The sequence below is a fragment of the Heptranchias perlo genome, chromosome 9 (assembly GCF_035084215.1).
Source record: "Heptranchias perlo isolate sHepPer1 chromosome 9, sHepPer1.hap1, whole genome shotgun sequence".
NCBI classification, from domain to species: domain Eukaryota; kingdom Metazoa; phylum Chordata; class Chondrichthyes; order Hexanchiformes; family Hexanchidae; genus Heptranchias; species Heptranchias perlo.
The window spans coordinates 26,621,197-26,642,844 of NC_090333.1; the positions used below are offsets into that span (position 1 = coordinate 26,621,197).

Below are 21,648 nucleotides of genomic sequence, written 5' to 3' on the forward strand. Positions count from 1 at the left end.
CGCCATGACCACTCACCCTAATCCTCATCCAATGTGATGGCTCTGTCTCATACTCACCCTCTGATGCATCTCTTTCACTGTCAGTCTCACCCAAAGCAATGCATTCATCGGTTGGCCACTTCACCATCGCTCACTCACATGTCTGTACTTTCTCCTCTTCTAGGAGAAGAGAGCGTAAAATGCACACGAGACGGCAAGGACTGGAGGGGGGGCCACAACAAATAGTGGTCCTCACAGAGGCGGAGGAGGAGGCCCTGGAGATCAGCCGCATCCTCGAGTGCCTGTCCGTCGGGGACGCCGAGACTGGCACTCTACAAACGTCTGGTGACACAACTTTACCATTCATCACACACAATATGAATTGATGTTAACAATGGTTGCCATGTTCAACACCTCAGTATGCTCATCGCAACATGACACATCTGTGATGATTCTTAATATTGCCTTCTGTTCTCTTACAGGCCATTCAACAACCGCAGCGATGGCAGAGGGCGATTCCTCAGAGGAACTGCCGGCATCTGAGAGTGCACCATCACGTTATAGCAAGCCAGCCACCAGTGTAGATACTCACACCTCGGTGGGTCCTAGTCCTCAGTTAGTTGGGTTGGCACCTGGTGAGTCACCACACACAAGTGAGCACGAACAGACACTGGTGGCAGGGGCAGCTGTGGAGAGTCCGCATCGCTGGGAGCACTCCTCTCCAGGTTGAGCTCAGCTGGACACAGATGCTGAATCCCAGGGGCCATCCTTTAAAAGGAGAATGATCGAGGGACAGCAGCCCATTTGGTACCGGAACAGGTGCCACGTGCACTCTGCACAATAGTGCAGAGGATGGAGGAGTCCAATTCCAGCATTAGTGGAATAGTGGCACAGGGACATGAGGGAATCTCTGAGATAGTGTCGCAGGGACGTGAGCAACTGTCTGAAATAGTGTCGCAGGTAAGTGTAGGAATGTCTGCGATCGAGAGAAGGCTAGCCTCCGTTGAGCTTCAAGCAAGGCTCACAAATGAGTCCATTCAGGCCCTGACAATGGCTGACAGAAACTTTACAACAGGCAGACAGAAACTTTACAACTGGGCTTCCAAAGCATCAGACATGTCCTCCAAACTGTTCTCCAGCAGGGTGGTAGGAATGATGTAGGCCTGGACCAGGAGAGGGATGATTGTGAAAGCAGACATGGAAGTGGGGACGCCGCTCAAAGCACTCCCATCTCTCACCCGTTGCCCCCCTCTCAACCAGTACCCGCAATGGTGCCTCCTCTCCAGGTGGGTCGAGTCTGCCCTTACACAGATGGAGGGGCCCTCACGGGCTCCAAAACCCAGACAGTGTAGCCCGAAAGCATCTAAGCGGGCAGGACATGGACATGAGCAACCTGCCACTACCTCTGCTGCAGCCACAGTGGATGGACCACGTAGAAGTGGTAGGAAGAGAAAGGCTAAGGATTTGTGATCACAAAGGGTATGCACAAAGGTGTCTGACAGATGGTCATGTTTTTCATTTACATTTGATTTTTGTTAAAGTCACATTAAATGTTATCATTCTCACCACTACTACCACGTCTTGCCCAGTCTTGACTGGCTTTTGTGATAGGGCCCTTTCATGAGCTTCACCATGAACGGCGACACTTGATGCCACCCATTGGGTCACTTTACAGTGGGTGTAGATGTAGTTGCAGGACTGTTTTGTGTGGGGGGTGGGGGGGTGGTTGTTTTGGTGCTGGTCTTTCCAGGTGGTGCGAGGACTGGACTCTTCACACTTTCTGATGTTAAGAGAACCATTCACATATCAGTGACTCCCTGGCCTCACAAGCAGCCAGGCGAGCTGCTGCTCTGCCCATGGGTTCCTCCTCCTCCTCAATATGGATGGCAGATGTGGATGGGGCGTTCTCAAGCAGCACCCCTCCCAGTTATGCCATGTTGTGCAGGGCACAACACACGACTATAATGCGTCCCACTCTGTCTGGTGCGTATTGAAGCGCTCCCCCAGAACGATCAAGGCACCTAATTCACATCTTGAGCAGCCCTATAGCATGTGACTGTCATTATACCAACGCTGTTGCTCGGAGATGGGGTTCCTCAGAGGTGTCATGAGCCACGTGTGCAGGGGTATCCTTTGTCCCCGAGGAGCCAGCCCTTAAGGGTGTTCGGTGCGTGGAAGAGGGGCGGGATGTTGGATTCCCTCAGAATGAAGGAATCGTGGCAGCTGCCAGGGAACTTGGTGCACACGTGAAGGAATCTTTTGCAGTGTTCACAAACAAGCTGAGTGTTGATGGAGTGATACCCCTTTCTGTTGATGAACAGTCCTGGCTCATGTGGAGGTGCTCAGATTGTTATATGGGTGCAATCGATTACACCCTGCACCTGTGGGAAGCCAGCCACAGAGTGGAATCTCCGTCTGAGGTCGTCCATGGGGAAGTTGACGCACTGCGAGGCTCTGCGAAACAAGCTGTCGCTGACCTGCCTTATGCACTTGTGTGCAGACGACTGAGAGACCGCGGCGATGTCCGTGGAGGCACCCTGGAATGCTCCGGAGGTGAAGAAGTTGAGAGCAGTGGTGACGTTAACTGAGACGGGTAATGAGATGCTGCTCGGCCCAGCTGGGAGCAGCTTGGCATGAAGGAGGCTGCAGATGTCTGCGACCACCTGGCAACTCACTCTGAGCCTCCATATGCAGTACTCCTCAGAGAGATCCAGAAAGCTGACCCATGGTCTGTAGACTCTATGGCGAGGGTAGTACCTCCTGCGATGTCGCTCTCTCTGTCGTTGCCTTCTGTGCTCTTGTGCAGGTTCCTGTGGCGCAGCACCGTGTTGGAGAGCTACAAGTGGCAGAAGTGCACGCCATGCCTGGCGAGGATGGTGATGTTGCTCGTCCTCGGATGTAGTGGTGAATGCAGCCATGGCACCCCCCCCATCCTGATGGCGTCAGTTTGAGGGGGGTCCGAAATGTTGGTAAATATGTGTGAACAGAAGAATTCTGAGTAGAAACCAAGAATGTTCAATGAAAACACAAAGATCTCCCAGCCAAAATTTGTCTGAAAGGACTGAGTGCCTGCTCCAATAACTCACCTTTTCTCCCCAACTGTCAAACAAGCATTGAATGTCCAACTGGCTGCCGGCTGAAACACACCTCTTGCAACATGGAGTGTTTCCCACAGCACAGTGAGGATGTTTGAAAATCAAACCTCTGCCTCAATGTGCACAAAATTAAGTACTGCAAGTACTTCAACTCTCTAAATAACTCGCTTAAGTATCATCCCGCCGACTTTAATTGCCGGTTGGACTGCCACATTAGTGAGGCGCGCGCGCACCCAGACACATCAGTGGGAAACCCAGATGTCTGCGGGTTGGAGCCGGGTTCAGAACCCACTCAGGATTTCCCCAATTTTCAGAGTCCTCCGTCCCCAATGCACCTGCTACTTCATTCTAAAATCGGGGCCAATTGTGTTTCTAACCACAAGAAGTTTCAAGCTCCTAGTGATGAAACGATTATTAGAAAATCACCCATATTAATGTGAGTGAAATTTTGGTTCGTCAAAAGCAAAAATAATTGATGATTTTTTTTTTTACCTTAGTCGTTTTCCAGTTGGTTTGAAACCACAGATTCCACAAAATGAAGCTGGCACCCGGACACTGCCACCGATATCACTTCCGATGCCAAGGATGGAGCCGCCAGCTGCAATCAAGGCAGCCTCTCCACCAGATGACCCGCCCGGCGTCCGCTTGTTATCATGTGGGTTGACAGTTTGCCCAAATGTGGGGTTACGGCACTCATAGCTTTGACAAAGAACAAATCATTATTTTTATCACGAATTGTTTTATATTTTCCTCTTTCTCCAATTTTGGTCTCTTACAACAGTCAGCATACCACAGCTGAGAAGGTAGGCAAGTGAACCTTCCTAGGCTTGTGCTAATGTTATTCAACAATCAGGGCAAGGAGGTGATCCCCCACAGATTTTCTTCCCTCCTAGAAAGCAGTGAGCCTCTGGATGGTCCTTACCTTAACAGCATAGGTGAGATCAGGAACTCACTATGCGTAAAAAATAATTTGCATTAACAAAAAAGAATGGGAATGAATGTTTATGCTCATCAAGTTGAGTGATATCAGCACTGAGGAATGGAAGTTTAATCCATTTTTGGCACTCAGTGTCAGCATCAAGAATTCTCAGGTCAGGAATAACATAGGGATCAAGTGTACAGCTCTTCTACACTGTCCCAGTCAAGCTATTCCAGGTCAGGCAGGGCACAATTTAGATGCAGAGAAAAGTTCCCTGTGTTCTAACTCAACAATAAAACACAAAATCACAAGATAGGTTTAGATGAAAAACACCCTTCAACCCATTTCATCTCATCCTTCCAGAATGATTCCCATAACAGCATCTAGCTGTTTATTAAATGAACCCAGTATCTTAACCACAACCACTCTTCCTGGCAGCCCATTCCAGTAGTTGATCATCCTCCGTGTGTAAAGAACTACTGCTTGGCACCTGATAAAATATTCCCTTCCCATCGTAAACCTTTGCTCTCTGCCTTGGCAGATCTAAAAGTATTGTTCCAGGTTACATTCTTTATCCCATTAATGGCTTCACTGTAAACCTCTACTGTACTGACCTGGTCGATATTTATCCCTCAACCAACATCACTAAAATAATTATCTGGTCATTATCACATTGCTGTTTATGTGCAAAATTGGCTGCTGGGTTTCCTATGTTACAACAGTGACGACACTTCAAAAGTACTTAATTGGTTGTAAAGCGCTTTGGGACATCCTGAGGTTGTGAAAGGTGCTATTCTAAATGTAAGTCTTTCTTTTGTACCAAGTGTCATAAGAACACGAAAATGGGGGAACTAGAAAAAGACATTCAGTCCACCCAGCCCATTCTGTCATGCAGGTCTTTATTTAGGACTCAATCTGGCATTTTATTTTTGTTTTCTACACCAAACAGTTCCATTTTTGTGACTGGAATAGCCTTTAATTACAGATTATAGAAATCCTACAAGATGACTACAAGGTCAATTCATGACCCTCAGCTGGAGTCACAGCACTCTATCCTTCTTGAGGGATGGGAGATACATAAGTTCTCTTTGCCGTTTAAGTGGCTCTAAGACACTAGCCTAAATTTTAGCCCAGAACCGGGAAGACAGCAGAGGGGTAATTCCTGATGGGAAACACAGAATTATGGGTTTCCAGGACGTCCTTACGATTCTGATGTAAGGACGTCTTTTATTTATTTCAGTCGATTTCCGGCCCCTCAGGCCTGATTAACAGGCTGGCCTCAGTCAGACGGGAGAAGAGCCAGGAGGATGTGAGAAGACAAGTCTTAGATGGAGATGGAGTCAGTTATGGAGGGGGTGGGGGGGTCTGGGGTCATTGGGTGGGTCAGAAGTCATCGGGGGGTGGGTCAGGGTTGGGAGCCATCGGGGGTCGGGGTTGGGGTCATTGGGGATCGGGGTCAGGCATCATCGGGGGTCGGGAGTCATCGGGGGGGGTCGGGATCAGGGGTCATTGGGAGGTCAGGGTTGGGCATCATCGAGGGTTGGGGTCGGGGGTCATTGGGTGGTCGGGAGTAATCGGGAGTCATCAGGGGTCGTAGATCGTGGGGGGGGTCGTAGATCGTGGGGGGGGATCGTGGATCGTGGGCGGGGATCGTGGATCGTGGGCGGGGATCGTGGATCGTGAGGGGGTCGTAGATCGTGGGGGGGGATCGTGGATCGTGGGGGGGGATCGTGGATCGTGGGGGGGGATCGTGGATCGTGGGGGGGGGGATCGTGGATCGTGGGGGGGGGTCGTGGATCGTGGGGGGGTTGGGTCACTGCAGCTAACCTTGTTGGGCCTGGGGGAAGCACGTCTGCTCCTCTGGGCCCACAAGCAGTGCTAAAAAGGCATTTAGCTGCAGTTTCGGGCCTTCTCACCTCCTCTTACGTGGCGTGAAGTAGAAAGCCTGGGAATCCCGGCCTCCATAAGTTAAAAACAAAAAAGCTGTAAAAATGGAGGCCGACAGCCTCCTTGAAAGCTTTTAGTGATCAACCTGCCTCCTAAGAGCTGGTTGGTCGCCTTCCCCTCATCCCACCTCCATTAAAACCAGAAACAGGCGGGTTTGGAGGTGGGTTTTAGATTTAAAAATTTTTAATGCCCCCCCCCCCACCCCGCCCCCAACCCACCTGTTTTTCCTAGTTAAAATTTAGGCCGCTATGTCTGGCAATCAAGGTCCAGAACCAGGTCAACCCTTTGTGGTAGACTCAGTAATCCAATAGTCGAACCAGGCAGCTCTGCATTACTAGAGGGCATTGTTAATGTTTGACCAGCCAGTCTGATTTGCTGGAGGGGTAAGTCGGATCCTAGGACTGTTTACACTCAACTCCAGATGACTCAGTATGTCAATGGACTAACAGTTAGGGTGGACCTAGCTGAGTAAGCGGCAGGAACCCCATCAGTGCTCTATACCATTAAGCCACATGGATTTAGCTGGTTCAACTATCAGTGGTAATCCTGCACACACTTGGGGTTCCTAAGCCTTGGCTCAGCCAAACTAAGCTCTCTGGATTTAGGCAAGTCGGGTATGTCTTTATGGGAAGAAAGTGTGCACTCCATATCAAGCGAAAATAAATTTGAAGGTGAAGATTTCTCAGTAGCTTGGAACAGAGACTATTAAACTAGATGATGCGTTTCTACACACATTTCTGATATCAGCAGATCAAAGAAAAAAGTCATAGCACTGCCTTCTTGCCACAGGATAGCACACTGAATAATCCCAGAGCGGGCAGATGTCGTCCTGTTATCAAAGTTTTCAAATCTTTCACCCCATCCACCACCCTAAACATTCACTCCCTTCACCACCGGTGCACAGTGGCTGCAGTGTGTTCCATCCACAGGATGCACTGCAGCAACTCGCCAAGGTTTCTTTAACAGCACCTCCCAAACCCGTGACCTCTACCACCTAGAAGGACAAGGGCAGCAGGCACATGGGAACAACACCACCTGCACGTTCCCCTCCAAGTCACACACCATCCCGACTTGAAAATATATCGCCATTCCTTCATCGTCGCTGGGTCAAAATCCTGGAACTCCCTTCCTAACAGCACTGAGGGAGAACCTTCACCATATGGACTGCAGCGGTTCAAGAAGGCGGCTCATCACCACCTTCTCAAGGGAAATTAGGGATGGGCAATAAATGCTGGCCTCGTCAGGGACACCCACATCTCATGAACGAATAAAAAAAAGTTTTCAAATATCTACTGTAATAATTTCAGCTCAATATTGGCAGACTGTATTAGATTTAAAAATGTTAAAAAATTATTTTCAATTTTAAAATCTCCAATAACTGGAGATGAACTCTAATATTTGTACCATGGAAAGTTTTATAAGACAGCACGGTGGCTCTGTCCATAGTTGTCAGCCCTTAGCGATTGTTGGAATGCCATTAATCAACCAGCAGTTCCCGATGAAAGTCCGTTATTTCAGTGTCTCCGGGCTCAGTCTCACTCCAGAATCCCCCAAATGTTGTTTGTTTGTTTGTGCCTATGTGTGGACTTTGGTGAATGCTCAAAATGGCATGGGAATACCAGCAGGGGGGAGGAAATGGAAATGGGTGGGCAGAATGAATGTGAGGGGAGTAGGAGAGTGAATGGCAGTGAAAGAGGGAAATAAATGGTAATGAAGGGGAGGGGAAAAGGGAAATATGAGGAGTAGGATAGGGGAATGTCAACATGAACTCTGAGGAAAGAGGGAATACTACTGCTGGAATACTAGATATAGCTACAGCTTAAGTCATGACGAGTTCATGTCCCATTTTACTCTCATTGCCGTACATGAAGCTATTGGGTTCCAGTTTTTACACAAAAAACTGAAGCGCAGAATGTAATCCCAAAACACTTAAGAAAATTCTGAGATTGAGTGTGATAAAAAGGAATTTAACTTATTCAGTCACCTTGAAGTAATGGCTTTAGTTATAGATCTTTATTTAGGACTGTTTTTGAGTTGCACATTGTTTTTTTTTGAGTTGTTAATTTTTTTTAACACTGTTCGTCAGTTTTTCAAAATTTTGTAGGTTGGTTACGAGACACTGGTGCACAGGTCCACTTTATAGTCAGATTTGGTTTTTCAGACAGATCCAGAAATGAACATTAAAAAAATCACAGTGATATAAAACTACATTGCCCAGCCTGCTACAAGGCAAACACTTTTCCTGCATGAGCCATTTTTACTTCTTGCAGCCAAGTTGCCTGATGGCCATTATCATGTTACCATTAATTTGCTATAAATACACATATACATATATATAAATATATATATATATTCACATAAACAGCAAAGGATTTTGACTGCACCACTTCATTCACAACATAGTTTGAACTGTGTTAAAACATAGATTTCTTCTCGCTGTCCAGACCTCCTTCAGTAGCCTCTAACTTCAGCTCAACAATGTATTACCTTAGCAAGGTCTGAGGGACATTAGTTTTCACAAAAGGAATAGCGCCTTGTTTCTTCAGCACTTGGACTATGACACTGTCCTCAGTTACAGGCTGGTTTATGAATTTCCTAAGTCCACAAGTTGAATCATGACCCTGTGTTAAAAAAAACAGTGCTTTTTGACAAAAATATTTTTTCCTATTTTACTTAGACAATAGTGGAAAACTGCTAAAAATCATGACTGAAAATATTAAGGATTTTTCTTCCCCCACCTCCTGGGCGCAGGTCTAGTGGAACACACTTGAAGTGCGCTCTGCCTGAGAAAACCTGAACCTGCCTGGATTTTCAGGTTCAGGTCATTAGCATAGGCCCAATAAGACAAGCCCGGTGTCCGGGGTCTACACGCAGAACTGAGGGCAGAAATCCACCCACTGCTGCAGGCCTGAGAAGCTTGCATTCTTCGGAGTGCAATAACAGCAACCAGAAGGCTTACACCCTGATATTCAAATTGGGACTTGCAAAAAAAAAAGTACAACATACCTTTTAAAGTTTCCTTGGCCTTGCTGCCAGCCCCACTCAATCCACCGATTTGATGGGCCAGGCACAAGAACTGCCAACAACTTCTTCGGGCACCACTGCATTCGGGCACCCGCCCAGTTAACCCAGAGGAAAATGAGGTGGAAATTCCCCAGTATGGTCCTAACACCTCACTTCTATTGCTGCCCCAAGCTTGCATCTGGACCAGTCAGAAACACTCTGCTCCCCCATCTTGGAGGATCCCCAGGAAATCTCTGAGCAACATAAAGGGGAAGAGACCCAGTCATGTGCATCTCTACCCCTTCTTCCTCTTCTTTGCAACCAGGAAGTGTATGTTTCCAGGCACATAGGGAAGGAATATCAGGGCCATGATGTTCCAATGCTTCAGTCATTATAATCATTGTTATGGTCACTGAAGTCCTCCTAGGATTCAAATCACTTCTACAACAGCATAGTGGTGTGTCTCATGAGAAGGAACAAACACAACTCTTCTCATCTGTCTACAAGTATGTCTTCTACCAAGTGACATGGAGCCATTAGAACATTCAAATCACAAGACATCAAAACTCCAACTCCAGAGACGGGGGAGGGGGTGGTGGGGGGGGGGGGGGGGGGTAAAAATCCAATCGCACCCAAAAGCAGCCATGCAGGGAATGATGGCTCCACCTGAATAGAGAGGCCCACGGCGCACCTAGTATTGGGCCTCTGGCTTCATTATCATCGAATCGCCGAACTGTGGACACCTAATGGGCAGCCCCAGGCAGCTCACTGGAGAAGAGGCCTCGAAGATCAGGCCACTGCATCGCCAGCAGCAGCCCTCAGCTAAGTCCTTAAAGGGGATCGGGAGAGGGGGACAACCAGGAAAAGGGAGCCGACCAGGGGAGAGGGAGCAGTGGCCGGGATTGGGGAAGGATAGTAGACACTTAATGGATGTCCCCAGCTAGCTCACCAGAGAGGAGGCTTCAAAGATCAGGCCGCTGCATCGCCGGCAGTAGCCCGCAGGGAAATCCTTAAAGGGGATCGGGAGAAGGAGTCGACCAAGAGTGGAGGGAGCGGTGGCCAGGATTGGGAAGGGTGGCAACAGTAATCGGGGCGTCGTGGTTGAAGTCGCCATCACCATCGATGGTGGGTGAGGGGGGGGGGGCGGCGCAGGGGGCGAGCGGTGGCCAGTGGCGGCCCGCAGTTTTAATGTGGGGTTTGGAAGAAGCACTCCTGGTCCTTCCTGCTCCACATTCAGGTAAGTATTTTTAACAAACTTACCTTTTTGGTGGTGGCCTGTAGCGGTACCCTTAAGGACCGCTGGTTAGGCCTCATGTAGACCTGCCCAACATATTGGATGCCTAGATGTTCATTTTATGCCTGTAATGATGATCTAAGCCATTATGTTTCCATAAATAAGGACCAGAGGAATTCTCACCTCCCAAGTGATTCTTCACTCCCTGTGAACTCCATTCAGGGCCATACCAAACTATCACAGCCCACATTATCGTGTGCATCATGACAAGTCGAACTTATCATCTTAGCACCAGCTCATTGGAGCCTCATCTTTTATATCAAGTTGCATAATGAGGGACTATCAGATTAAAGTTAGACGTGAGCAGAGTATAGTTTGTTCCCAAAAACGGTCAAAGTACATAAATTCATTTGTTTATGATGCATGATTTAATGCAGGAGTAAAAAAGGGTTGAAACAAAGAGAGAAGAAATCAGTAACTGCACAGAAATTCAAATCACAAAGCAGAACATGCAAAACAATGAGAGTAATCACTGAGGTAGAACGTGCCTTTCCATTTAATATTATGGCACAAAGCTGTTTCTTTAGTTGCAAGAAATACTGCACTTTTCAAAGTGATTATCACCACAGTTGGAAGCAAACTGTCCCCGCTCTTGCTCAACCATTACTATTGCAAATGCACAAACTCACCATTCGCTGCACTGCTTTATGCTCTCAACCAGGCCAAAGTTAACTTTTTTTCTGTTCCCTTCTCTTCCCACCCAATTTCAGCACTCTCAGCAGGCTGCACAATCACCGTCATGTCTCTACCACTCTCCCAACACACATTCAGACCAAGTTATCTCTGCTATCCGGTGAACCTGTACCTTGCAGTTAATGTTGTCCTTAATGCTGACAGGGATCCCATACAGCAGTCCTTTCCCCTTCCCTTTGAGATCCTGAAGCTGTGTTTGACATTCAGGAAGAAAATCTGTGAGGCAGTTCAGCTGCTTATTGGCTTCCAAGGCCTTCAAAAGAAGAAATATACAAATCTAGCATGACAGAGCAACTGTAAAATAGTGGGTGCTTTGAATAAGCAAAGAATACAGATTTTACCTTGACAATCAAACTATGGGATAAATATACATCATAAATGGTTTACAAGCATTGCAAGAGGTTCCACTCATGTCACTCATTATGTTCACTGCTTTCAAATCAATGACTATCATACTCTGTGGAGGAACCCTGTAAATAGGATTAGTAAAACTGTTAAATCAACAAATAGAATATAAATAAAGTGAATTACATGGTATTTAAGGTTGTCCCAAGGGTTATCCAATTCTGTAAAGTTGGCTTCTAGCTTGAACATCTCTTTTAAAGACAAGTAGAAACTCAAATCTCCTTTTGGGTTGGGTTGGGGCGAGGGGGGGGGGGGGGGAGTTGTGCTCTTTATTTTGTAATCATATTTATTCTCCCCACCTCCAATATTCTCCTGACATCAAGCTATTCAAATGTAGCATCACAGCTTGGTCCTGACCTCAGGTGACAATATACTTTCTGTTCACAAGGGGTCGCTGGACAGTAATCAGCAGCAGGAAACTCGATTAATTTTTGCTCTCCCTAACCCAGCGACGCAGAGAGGCCAATTGTAAAACATCCTCCCTTCCCCCCACAACACGCTACTGCCCCAACTGAGATCAGCTAACTCAGAGCAAGTTAAAGGATGAACCTGGAGCCTGTCTGATCTGTACGGCTCAGTACCACACCAGGCTACCCCAACTCACTGAGCCATTGGGGGAGGGGACTGCAAATTAAATATAATCAAACCAAACCAACACATTTTTCATCCACAGAATATATGAGGCTAGCTCTGAAATAAAATAAAATCAGTCACAAACATTGTAGCAATAACATGTTGGTACAAGAAGATGGAAAACTTTGTGAAAAGCAAATGACCATTAGGCCCAACAAGCAGATCTTTTTGTTTACTCATCAACCTACCCTACTAACCTTTCCACTGGCGAGAGAGGCTCCAGGCCTTCAGGCTCAACAGGCATGATTTTAGCTCGGAGCCAGGAGCCCAGCGCGTCCACATTCGCATGGGGAACCCGGAAGCCAAATGAGTGCGTCGCAATCTGTGATGGTGAGTATTTGTGCTTCTGGGTTTCCCACGCACCAGGCAGCCAGATTGACAGGCTGGCTGCCTGTCAGAAGTGAAAGGGGCCGTGAATCGGAGAGGGGGGAGGGAGGGAGAGGGAGATCATGGGTCGCGGCAGAAATCGGAGGTGGTGGGGAGAGGTGGGTCAACGTGGATGACATCGGTTGGACCTTGGAGAAGATCAGGGGGTCCTGCATCGGGGGGGGGGGTGTCCATCCCCCGGGGGCGGGGCGGGGGGGGGTCAAACATCGGGACGCAGGGGGTCGGCCGATCACAGGGCTCCTGTCGTGCCAGGTGAGCTTGTTGGGCCTGGATGAAGTATTCATGCTCCTCCTGGCCCACAAGCAGTGCAATAAAGACACTCACCTCATGGATCCAGCCCATCTCACCTGCTTTCACCTGACTTGAATCGGAAGCGATGGGAAACCAGAACAGGTAAGGTTAAATTTGTTTGACTTTTCTAATACACAAAAATTTAAGTGCCTCAACTATCACAATGGGGTACATTGATTATCGACCCGCCAGCTTTAAGTGGAGATGGGACCTCCGGGTTTCTATTGCACACGCACACCCAAATGCACCTAGGTTAAACCCGGAAGTGAGTGCATCGGAGCCGGGATGCAGTCCAGCAAACCAACCATTTTTACTACCCACCCGCCCCCAACCCACCCGTTCTTGGGGATTAAGATTACTCCCAATGTGTTTTGAATACCAAATATAATCTATCACAATATGGCAGCAAGGCAAGCCATTTAAAATGGCATTTTCATACCTTCTCCATGTAAGCATGCAGCACACAATCAGGAGAAAGAGAACCTTCCTGCAATTGTTCACAGAGATCCAGAAGGGATAGACACAGAATAGATTCAGCATCTCCAGATCTGCCCTAAGAAGAAGAGAAGGTTTTGGTTACTTTTGAATAAAAGCATCATAAAGTGACATTCAACTATATTTATCTCACTGCCCCTGTAATGCAAATTACTTGCAATATTATGTAAAGAACTTGCTTGAAAAATGTAAGCAGGTACCAGGTTCAATTCCTGATCTGTGCTGAGTTCTCTTATCTCAACTAGGATGCTATAGCTGTCCTTAGAGTTCCTGAACTAGGAAGAGGAAAAATAATCACCAAGTTTCTATCCAAGCTGGAAACTACATCCATGTAGAAGCTGGTGGGGGCAAGATTGGGCTTGTTTGTGGTGCATTTCATGAGAGAATAGCTTGCTAACGCTCATTGTCTATGCTCACACATGACACTGTTGGGTTGCTGATGCCCAGAAAGATGTCTTCTTCTCAGGTATGGTTGCTTTCGATTTCAAAACCACCATCATCACTCCCTCCTAAAAAAAAACCCACCCTCGACCCCTCTCTCCTTACGAACTATCACCCCGTTTCCAACCTCCCTTTCCTCTCCAAAGTCCATGGGGGCGACTTTAACCCTACCCGCCCAATGGAAACTGGGTGGGTAAGCAGTTAAAATCACCCAGGTTAGCTACCCACCCTAGAGCCACTAGGAGCCGACCGTTCGGAATTTTAACATACTCTACCAGGCAAGTAGCAAGGCGGGATCCTTTACATATGTAGGTCGAGTCCCGGTGACATCATTGGGATGACATCAGGAGTGCTTCTACAAGCCCCACAATGACAGCTTAGGCCTCCCCAGCTGTGGACTCACCCTGGGTCCCAAACGCAAGACCCCCGCCAGGCGGCCCCTGAAGCCGATCCCGCCACCCAGCATGAGCCAGCGGGCGGCCTCCGGGCCGTCAGATTTTCCAAGGGGGAAATCGGCTGGCGGGATTTTAATGAGGCTCGGCCATTAAAATCGGCCGGGTCTCATTCTGCCACTGACTGGCAGGAAATTAACTGGATTATTACCTGAGCCACGAGCAAATTGGCATAGGGTAAATTAAATTCGTGGCTCAAAGATTGGTGTGGGAGAAATGGGTTTTGATTCATGGGGCTCTGGCACCAGTACTGGGGAAAGTGGGAGCTGTACCGTTGGGGTGGCCTTCATCTGAACCATGCTGCAGCCAGTGTTCTGGCGAATCATATAACTAGGGCGGTAGAGAGGGTTTAAACTAAATAATGGGGACGAAGGATCAAGTAAGGGAAGATGTGATAAATTAAAGAAAGAAGATAAGGCAAGAGAGCAAGGTAGCAATAAGGGAAATGATAATCAGAGAGTGGCAGGAAGGGAAAGAGCATGCAAACTTAAGAGTGCGTCAGCAGATAAGGCTAGAGGTTGCAAAAACAGTAAAATGACAGCACTAAAGGCTTTGTATCTGAATGCACGTAGCATTCGTAACAAAATGGATGAATTGACAGCTCAAATAAAAATAAATATGTATGATCTGATAGCCATTACAGAGACATGGCTGCAAGATGACAAAGGCTGGAACCTGAATATTCAAGAGTATTTCAGAAGGACAGGAAGCTCGGAAAAGGTGGAGGGGTAGCTCTGTTAATTAAAGATCATGTGAGTATAATAGAGAGAAATGACATTAGTTTTAAAGACCAAGATGTAGAATCAGTTTGGGTAGAGATAAGAAATAGTAACAGCGAGAAGTTACTTGTGGGAGTAGTTTATAGGCCCCCTAACAGTAACCACACTGTAGAACAGAATATACAGGAAGAAATAATGGGGGCTTGTGAGAAAGGAACAACAATAATCATGGGTGATTTTAATCTACATATAGATTGCAAGAATCTGATTGGCAAAGGTAGCCTGGAAGATGAGTCCATAGAGTGCTTTCGGGACAGTTTCTTAGAGCAGCATGTTCTGGAGCCAATCAGAGAGCAGGCTATTCTAGAGCTGGTAATGTGTAATGAGACAGGATTAATTAACGACCTCATTGTAAAGGAGCCTCGAGGTAGCAGTGATCACAATATGATTGAATTTCGCATTCAGTTTGAGGGAGAGAAGAGCAAGTCCAAGATTAGTATTTAAAACTTAAATAAGAGCAATTTTGAGGACATGAAGACAGAGCTGGCTAAAGTGAACTGGGAAATTAAGTTAAGGGTTTTGTCAGTAGAGATGCAGTGGCAGACATTAATGAGATATTTCATAACACTCAGCAAAGATACATTCCAGTGAGAAGGAAAGACTCTAGGGGAAGGATGTACCATCCGTGGCTAACTAAGGAAGTTAAAGATAATATCAAATTTAAAGAAAAAGCATAAAATTCCTCGAAGATTAGCGGCAGGTCAGAAGATTGGACAGAATATAAAAAACAGCAAAGAATGACTAAAGGAATAATAATGAGGGAGAAATTAGAGTACGAGAGAAAGCTAGCTAGAAATATAAATACAGATAGTAAGAGTTTCTACAGGTATTTAAAAAGGAAAAGAGTAAGTAAAGTGAGCGTTGGTCCTCTAGAGAGTGAGTCTGGGGAATTAATAATGGAGAATAAAGAAATGGCAGATGAATTGAACAGATATTTTGCATCCATCTTCACTGTAGAGGATACAAATAACATGCCAGAAATAATTGTGAATCAAGAGGTGAAAGGGAGGGAGGAACTTAAAACATTTACAATCACCAGGGAAAGGGTTCTAAAAAATATTAGAACTAACTAAAAGCTGACAAGTTCCCAGGTCCTGTCGGACTTCATCCTGGGGCCTTAAAAGAAGTGGCTGCAGACATGGTAGATGCATTGGTATTAATTTTTCAAAATTCCCTAGATTCTGAAAGAGTCCCATCAGATTGGAAAATAGCAAATGTAACTCCTCTATTCAAGCAAAGAGGGAGACAGAGGGCAGGAAACTACAGGCCAGTTAGCTTAACATCTGTCATAGGGAAAATGCTAGAATCTATTATTGAGGTTATAGCAGGGCACTTAGAAAATCTCAATGCAATCAGGCAGAGTCAATAAGGCTTTGTGAAAGGGAAATTGTGTTTGGCTAATTTATTAGAGTTCTTTGAGGAAGTAACAAGCAACTTGGATAAAGGGGATCCTATGGATGTGGTGTACTTGGATTTCTAGAAGGCTTTTGACAAGGTGCCACATCAAAGGTTACTACACAAAGTAAGAGCTCATGGTGTAGGGGGTAACATATTAGCATGGATAAAGAATTGGTTAGCTAACAGGAAACAGAGAGTAGGCATAAATGGGTCATTTTCAGGTTGGCAAGATGTAACGAGTGGAGTGCCACAGTGATCAGTGCTTGGGCCTCAACTATTTACAATTTATATCAATGACTTGGATGAAGGGACAGAATGTATGGTTGCTAAATTTGCTGATGGCACAAAGGTAGGGTGGAAAGTAAGTTGTGAAGAGGACATAAGGAGTCTGCAAAGGGATATAGATAGGTTAAGTGAGTGGGCAAAAATTTGGCAGATGAAGTATAATGTGGGAAAATGTGAACTTGTCCACTTTGGCAGGAGGAATAGAAAAGCGGTATACATGGATTTCAGTAAGGCCTTCGATAAAGTCCCCCACAGGAGACTGGTCAAGAAGGTACGAGCCCATGGAATCCAGGGTGCCTTGGCACTTTGGATACAAAACTGGCTTAGTGGCAGAAGGCAGAGGGTGATGGTCGAAGGTTGTTTTTGTGACTGGAAGCCTGTGGCCAGTGGGGTACCACAGGGATCGGTGCTGGGTCCCTTGCTGTTTGTGGTCTACATTAATGACTTGGATATGAATGTAAAAGGTATGATCAGTAAGTTCGCTGATGATACAAAAATTGGTAGGGTGGTAAATAGCGAGGAGGATAGCCTTAGTCTGCAGGACGATATAGATGGGTTGGTCAGATGGGCGGAACAGTGGCAAATGGAATTTAACCCGGAAAAGTGCGAGGTGATGCACTTTGGAGGGACTAACAAGGCAAGGGAATACACAATGAATGGGAGGACCCTAGGCAAGACAGAGGGTCAGAGGGATCTTGGTGTGCAAGTTCACAGATCCCTGAAGGCGGCGGAACAGGTAGATAAGGTGGTAAAGAAGGCATATGGGATACTTGCCTTTATTAGCCGAGGCATAGAATATAAGAGCAAGGAGGTTATGATGGAGCTGTATAAAACACTGGTTAGGCCACAGCTGGAGTACTGTGTGCAGTTCTGGTCGCCACACTACAGGAAGGATGTGATCGCTTTGGAGAGGGTGCAGAGGAGATTCACCAGGATGTTACCAGGGCTGGAGCGCTTCAGCTATGAAGAGAGACTGGGAAGATTGGGTTTGTTTTCCTTGGAGCAGAGGAGGCTGAGGGGGGACATGATTGAGGTGTACAAAATTATGAGGGGCACAGATAGGATGGATACTAAGGAGCTTTTCCCCTTCGTTGAGGGTTCTATAACAAGGGGACATAGATTCAAGGTAAAAGGCGGGAGGTTTAGAGGGGATTTGAGAAAGAACTTTTTCACCCAGAGGGTGGTTGGAATCTGGAACTCACTGCCTGAAAGGGTTGTGGAGGCAGGAACCCTCACAACATTCAAGAAGCATTTGGATGAGCACTTGAAATGCCATAGCATACAAGGCTACGGACCAAATGCTGGAATATGGGATTAGAGTAGACAGGGCTGATGGCCGGCGCGGACATGATGGGCCGAAGGGCCTCTATCCGTGCTGTATAACTCTATGACTCGATGACTCTATTTAAATGGAGAGAGATTGCAGAACTCTGAGGTACAGAGAGATCTGGGTGTCCTAGTATATGAATCACAAAAAGTTAGTATGCAGGTACAGCAAGTGATTAGGAAGGCAAATGGAATGTTGTCATTTATTGCAAGGGGAATGGAATATAAAAGTAGAGAAGTTTTGCTAGTTGTACAGGGCATTGGTGAGACCACATCTAGAATACTGTGTGCAGTTTTAGTCTCCTTATTCAAGAAAGGACATAATTGCTTTGGAGGCAGTTCAGAGAAGGTTCACTCGACTGATTCCTGGGATGAGGGGGTTATCTTACGAGGAAAGGTTGGACAAGTTGGGCCTGTATACACTGGAGTTTAGAAGAATGAGAGGTGATCTTATTGGAACTAATAAAATCCTGAGGGGGCTTGAAGTGGTAGATGCTGAGAGGATGTTTCCCCTTGTGGGAGAGACTAGAACTAGGGGCCACAGTTTAAAAATAAGGGGTCTCCCATTTAAGACGGAGATGAGGAGAAATGTTTTCTATCAGAGAATCGTGAGTCTGTGGAACTCCCTTCCCCAGAGAGTGGTGGAGGCAGGGTCATTGAATATTTTTACGGCTGAGTTAGATAGAATCCTGATTAACTCGGGAGTGAAAGATTATAGTAGGTAGATGGGAAAGTAGGGCTGAGGTTGCAATCAGATCAGCCATGATCTTATCAAATGGCAGAACAGTTTCGAGGGGCTGAATGGCCTACTCCTGCTCTTAATTTGTAGTATTAATAATCGTCCTGAATTGAGACTGAAGTAGCTGAGCACTGGTCCAGAGCACGAGCTGGAACAGAAGTCTAAAGCAGTCAACAGCAGAATTGGGAACAGAGCGTTGATCTAGACTTTGTGCGATAGTGTAAAACAGGTGATGGCGAGTTGGCAGCCCGTTTTACACCTCTCCTGATCTTTATTTCCATCGACTTCAATGGGCTGCCGGCAAGCTATCACCCGTTTTACACTATCGCACAAAGTCTAGATGCTGTATAACATATAATTAACATCTTATTTATTAAATCTCTCCAGTAAATCTTGGTAACCTATCTTCCCAACCAAATCAGCACTTACCGACTCTTTAAACTCCAGCACAGCTCTTTCCATTTCCCTCAAAGCCTTCATCCTATTTGTACGAGCTTTTTCCATTTCCACATAACAGCTCCTTCTTTCCAGCCATCTCAACAGTTTAAACAGTACTGCTGTGCAGCAGATTAAGCCAGGGATTGCTCGATAAATTTGGGGCGTGAGAACAAACTCATTCCGCAACCAGGAAAACATAGTAAGCACAGCTATCCACAGCCCCACACATAGGTGAAAATGAGAACAAATACTCTCTAGCTCGGGTTAAATGCATGTGGTGCAGGGCTGCTCTTGAATCCAGACATGGATTCCTGCAACAGATGGATTGTGGGAATCCATTTGAATGCAAATCTTTCTTCTAATCCTTTGAGAATTAGTGTGGAAATGCAACCCAATGTACCACATAATCCCTCGAATCAGGAGAGGACTAACACACGGGGCTGTGGGCCCATGCTCAGGAGCCCCAGCCAAATATGGGGCCCTGCTAAAACTCTTCATAAAAACTTCAACCTACTGCTGGATCAGACTCATTTAGCCTTCATATATTGTGATACGATTTACTTTATTATTAATGCAGTGTGTAAATATTCTACAGGCCTATTTATTCATGCATTTTGCTACACATTTGTGTTTTAATGGATTAGGGGGGTGGAGTTGTACAGGGCATGCGGAGGGCTCCAAATGTTCTTGGTGATCAGCATCCCAATTATTCTTAATCTGGTTTGTTCTCTGATTATTCATCTTTAGACAAAAAGAAAGAAAATGTTAACTCCAGATGTGTGGAACTCATTTGTCTAAAATCTAATTTGTTTGGATGCAGTCCTGGTTTTTGGCTTTATAAACAGGTCAAATTATCATGTTGAAAATCACTAGGCTTGTGCGATTGCACAAGAGAAGTCAAAACCAAACACAGTTTACAAATCAAGCAGGGTTAGCGGGTGCACTGGACCTAGATGGGGGAGGGGGAGGGGGATGAGGGAGAGGAGGCGAGGGAGAAAGTGGCAGAGGGAAGGGGAGAGGGGGAAGAGGGTCTGGGAGAGGGGATGGCGAGGAGGATGGGCAGAGGAAGAGGATGGGGGGTGGGGATATGGAAAGGTAAACAGAGGAACGGGAAGGGGAGAGGAGAGGAGAGGATGAAGGCATGGTGGGTTAGCAGTAGGTGTTGGTCTGAGTTGATTCCCCTGCTTGGTTGGAGTGGTAGCAAGGAGCTAAATTGCTACTCAGTAGGAGAGGAAAGAGGCCAAATATCTGTTGCAGACGATTCAGGCCCAAAACGTTCCTCAGGAATTGAGGGGAGTGGTTATGGGGCCAAAATGCAGTTAAGGGGGAGGTAATTAGGAGAATGGGAGGAACGGCTGAAGGCAGGGGTGGTACGTCTGATCAGCTGTGGGGCCACAGTTCTTGGCAGCAAAAGGTGCAATGATCAGAAGGACTCAGCGCAAGGGGCTTCAGGCCACCGGGCCACATTGGAGGCTTACCTGTACCAAAATGACGGATGTCTAAGACAATGGAGACTTAAAAACTTAGGATGCTCACAACACTCAGTAGCCAGAGCTTGAAACATCATGCAAATAAACTCTTCTGCCGATATCCCATTCGCCCATCACCATGTGCTTGCTGACCTACATTGACTCCCAGTCCACAAACACCTCGATTTTAAAATTCTCATCCTCACCTTCAAATCCCTCAATGGCTTCTCCCTTTCCATTCTCTGGAATCTCCTCCCGCCCTACAATTCTCCGAGGACTCAGTGTTCCTCCAACTCTGGCCTCTCGTGTATCCCCGCTTCCTTCGCCTCACCATTGGTGGGCATGCCTTCAGCCGAATATGCCTTAAGCTCTGGAATTCCCTGCCTAAACCTTTCCACCTCCACCTCTCTTTGCTCCTTTAAAACGTTCCTTAAAATCTACCTCTTTGACCAAATGTTTGGTCACCTGTCTTAATGTCTCCTTCTTTGGCTCGGTGTCAATTTTTGTCTGATTACATTCCTGTGAAGTGCCTTGAGATGTTTTACTACGTTAAAGGCGCTATATAAATGCAAGTTGTTGTTGTCGTTATAGGACTTTACAATGGATTTTGAGATGGAATGTTGTGATCATGGAACGTTGTGTGTTGAGATTTCAATATAAGGCATATTTATTTTAATGTGGTTGTGTTCTTTCTTCCATAAATCATAGTTTTGGATCCTCTTATGCACATTAAAGATTCCATTGCATTATTGGAAGAGGAGCAGAGAACTCACCTGGTGCCATGGCCAAAAATCTTTCCCCCTTAACACCACAAAAAAACAGATTAATTTATCTTTGTTTTATATACATTCATGGAATGTGGGTGTCGCTGGCGAGGCCAGCATTTACTGCCCATCCCTAATTACCCTCGAGAAGGTGGTGGTGAGCCGCCTTGTTGAACCACTGCAGTCCGTGTGGTGAAGGTTCTCCCACAGCGCTGTTAGGAAGGGAGTTCCAGGATTTTGACCTAGCGACGATGAAGGAACGGCAATATATTTCCAAGTCGGGATGGTGTGTGACTTGGAGGGGAACGTGCAGGTGGTGATGTTCCCATGTGCCTGCTGCCCTTGTCCTTCTCGGTGGTAGAGGTTGCGGGTTTGGGAGGTGCTGTCGAAGAAGCCTTGGCGAGTTGCTGCAGTGT

At 46.5% G+C, this 21,648-nt stretch overlaps 1 protein-coding gene across 1 annotated transcript in view; it reads right to left on the minus strand.

The window, feature by feature from the left end:
• faah (fatty acid amide hydrolase) overlaps positions 1–19,248 on the minus strand; it is a 57,988-nt gene extending 38,740 nt beyond the window's left edge. The window contains exons 1-5 of the mRNA XM_067990049.1: positions 18,991–19,248; positions 13,086–13,199; positions 11,043–11,183; positions 8,428–8,561; positions 3,567–3,773 (exon numbers count right to left, since the gene is read on the minus strand). Of these exons, the coding sequence (XP_067846150.1) occupies positions 3,567–3,773; positions 8,428–8,561; positions 11,043–11,183; positions 13,086–13,199; positions 18,991–19,197 (803 nt within the window). The 5' untranslated portion in view covers positions 19,198–19,248. The remainder of the gene's footprint in view (positions 1–3,566; positions 3,774–8,427; positions 8,562–11,042; positions 11,184–13,085; positions 13,200–18,990) is intronic.
• Between the last annotated feature and the right edge of the window lie 2,400 nt (positions 19,249–21,648).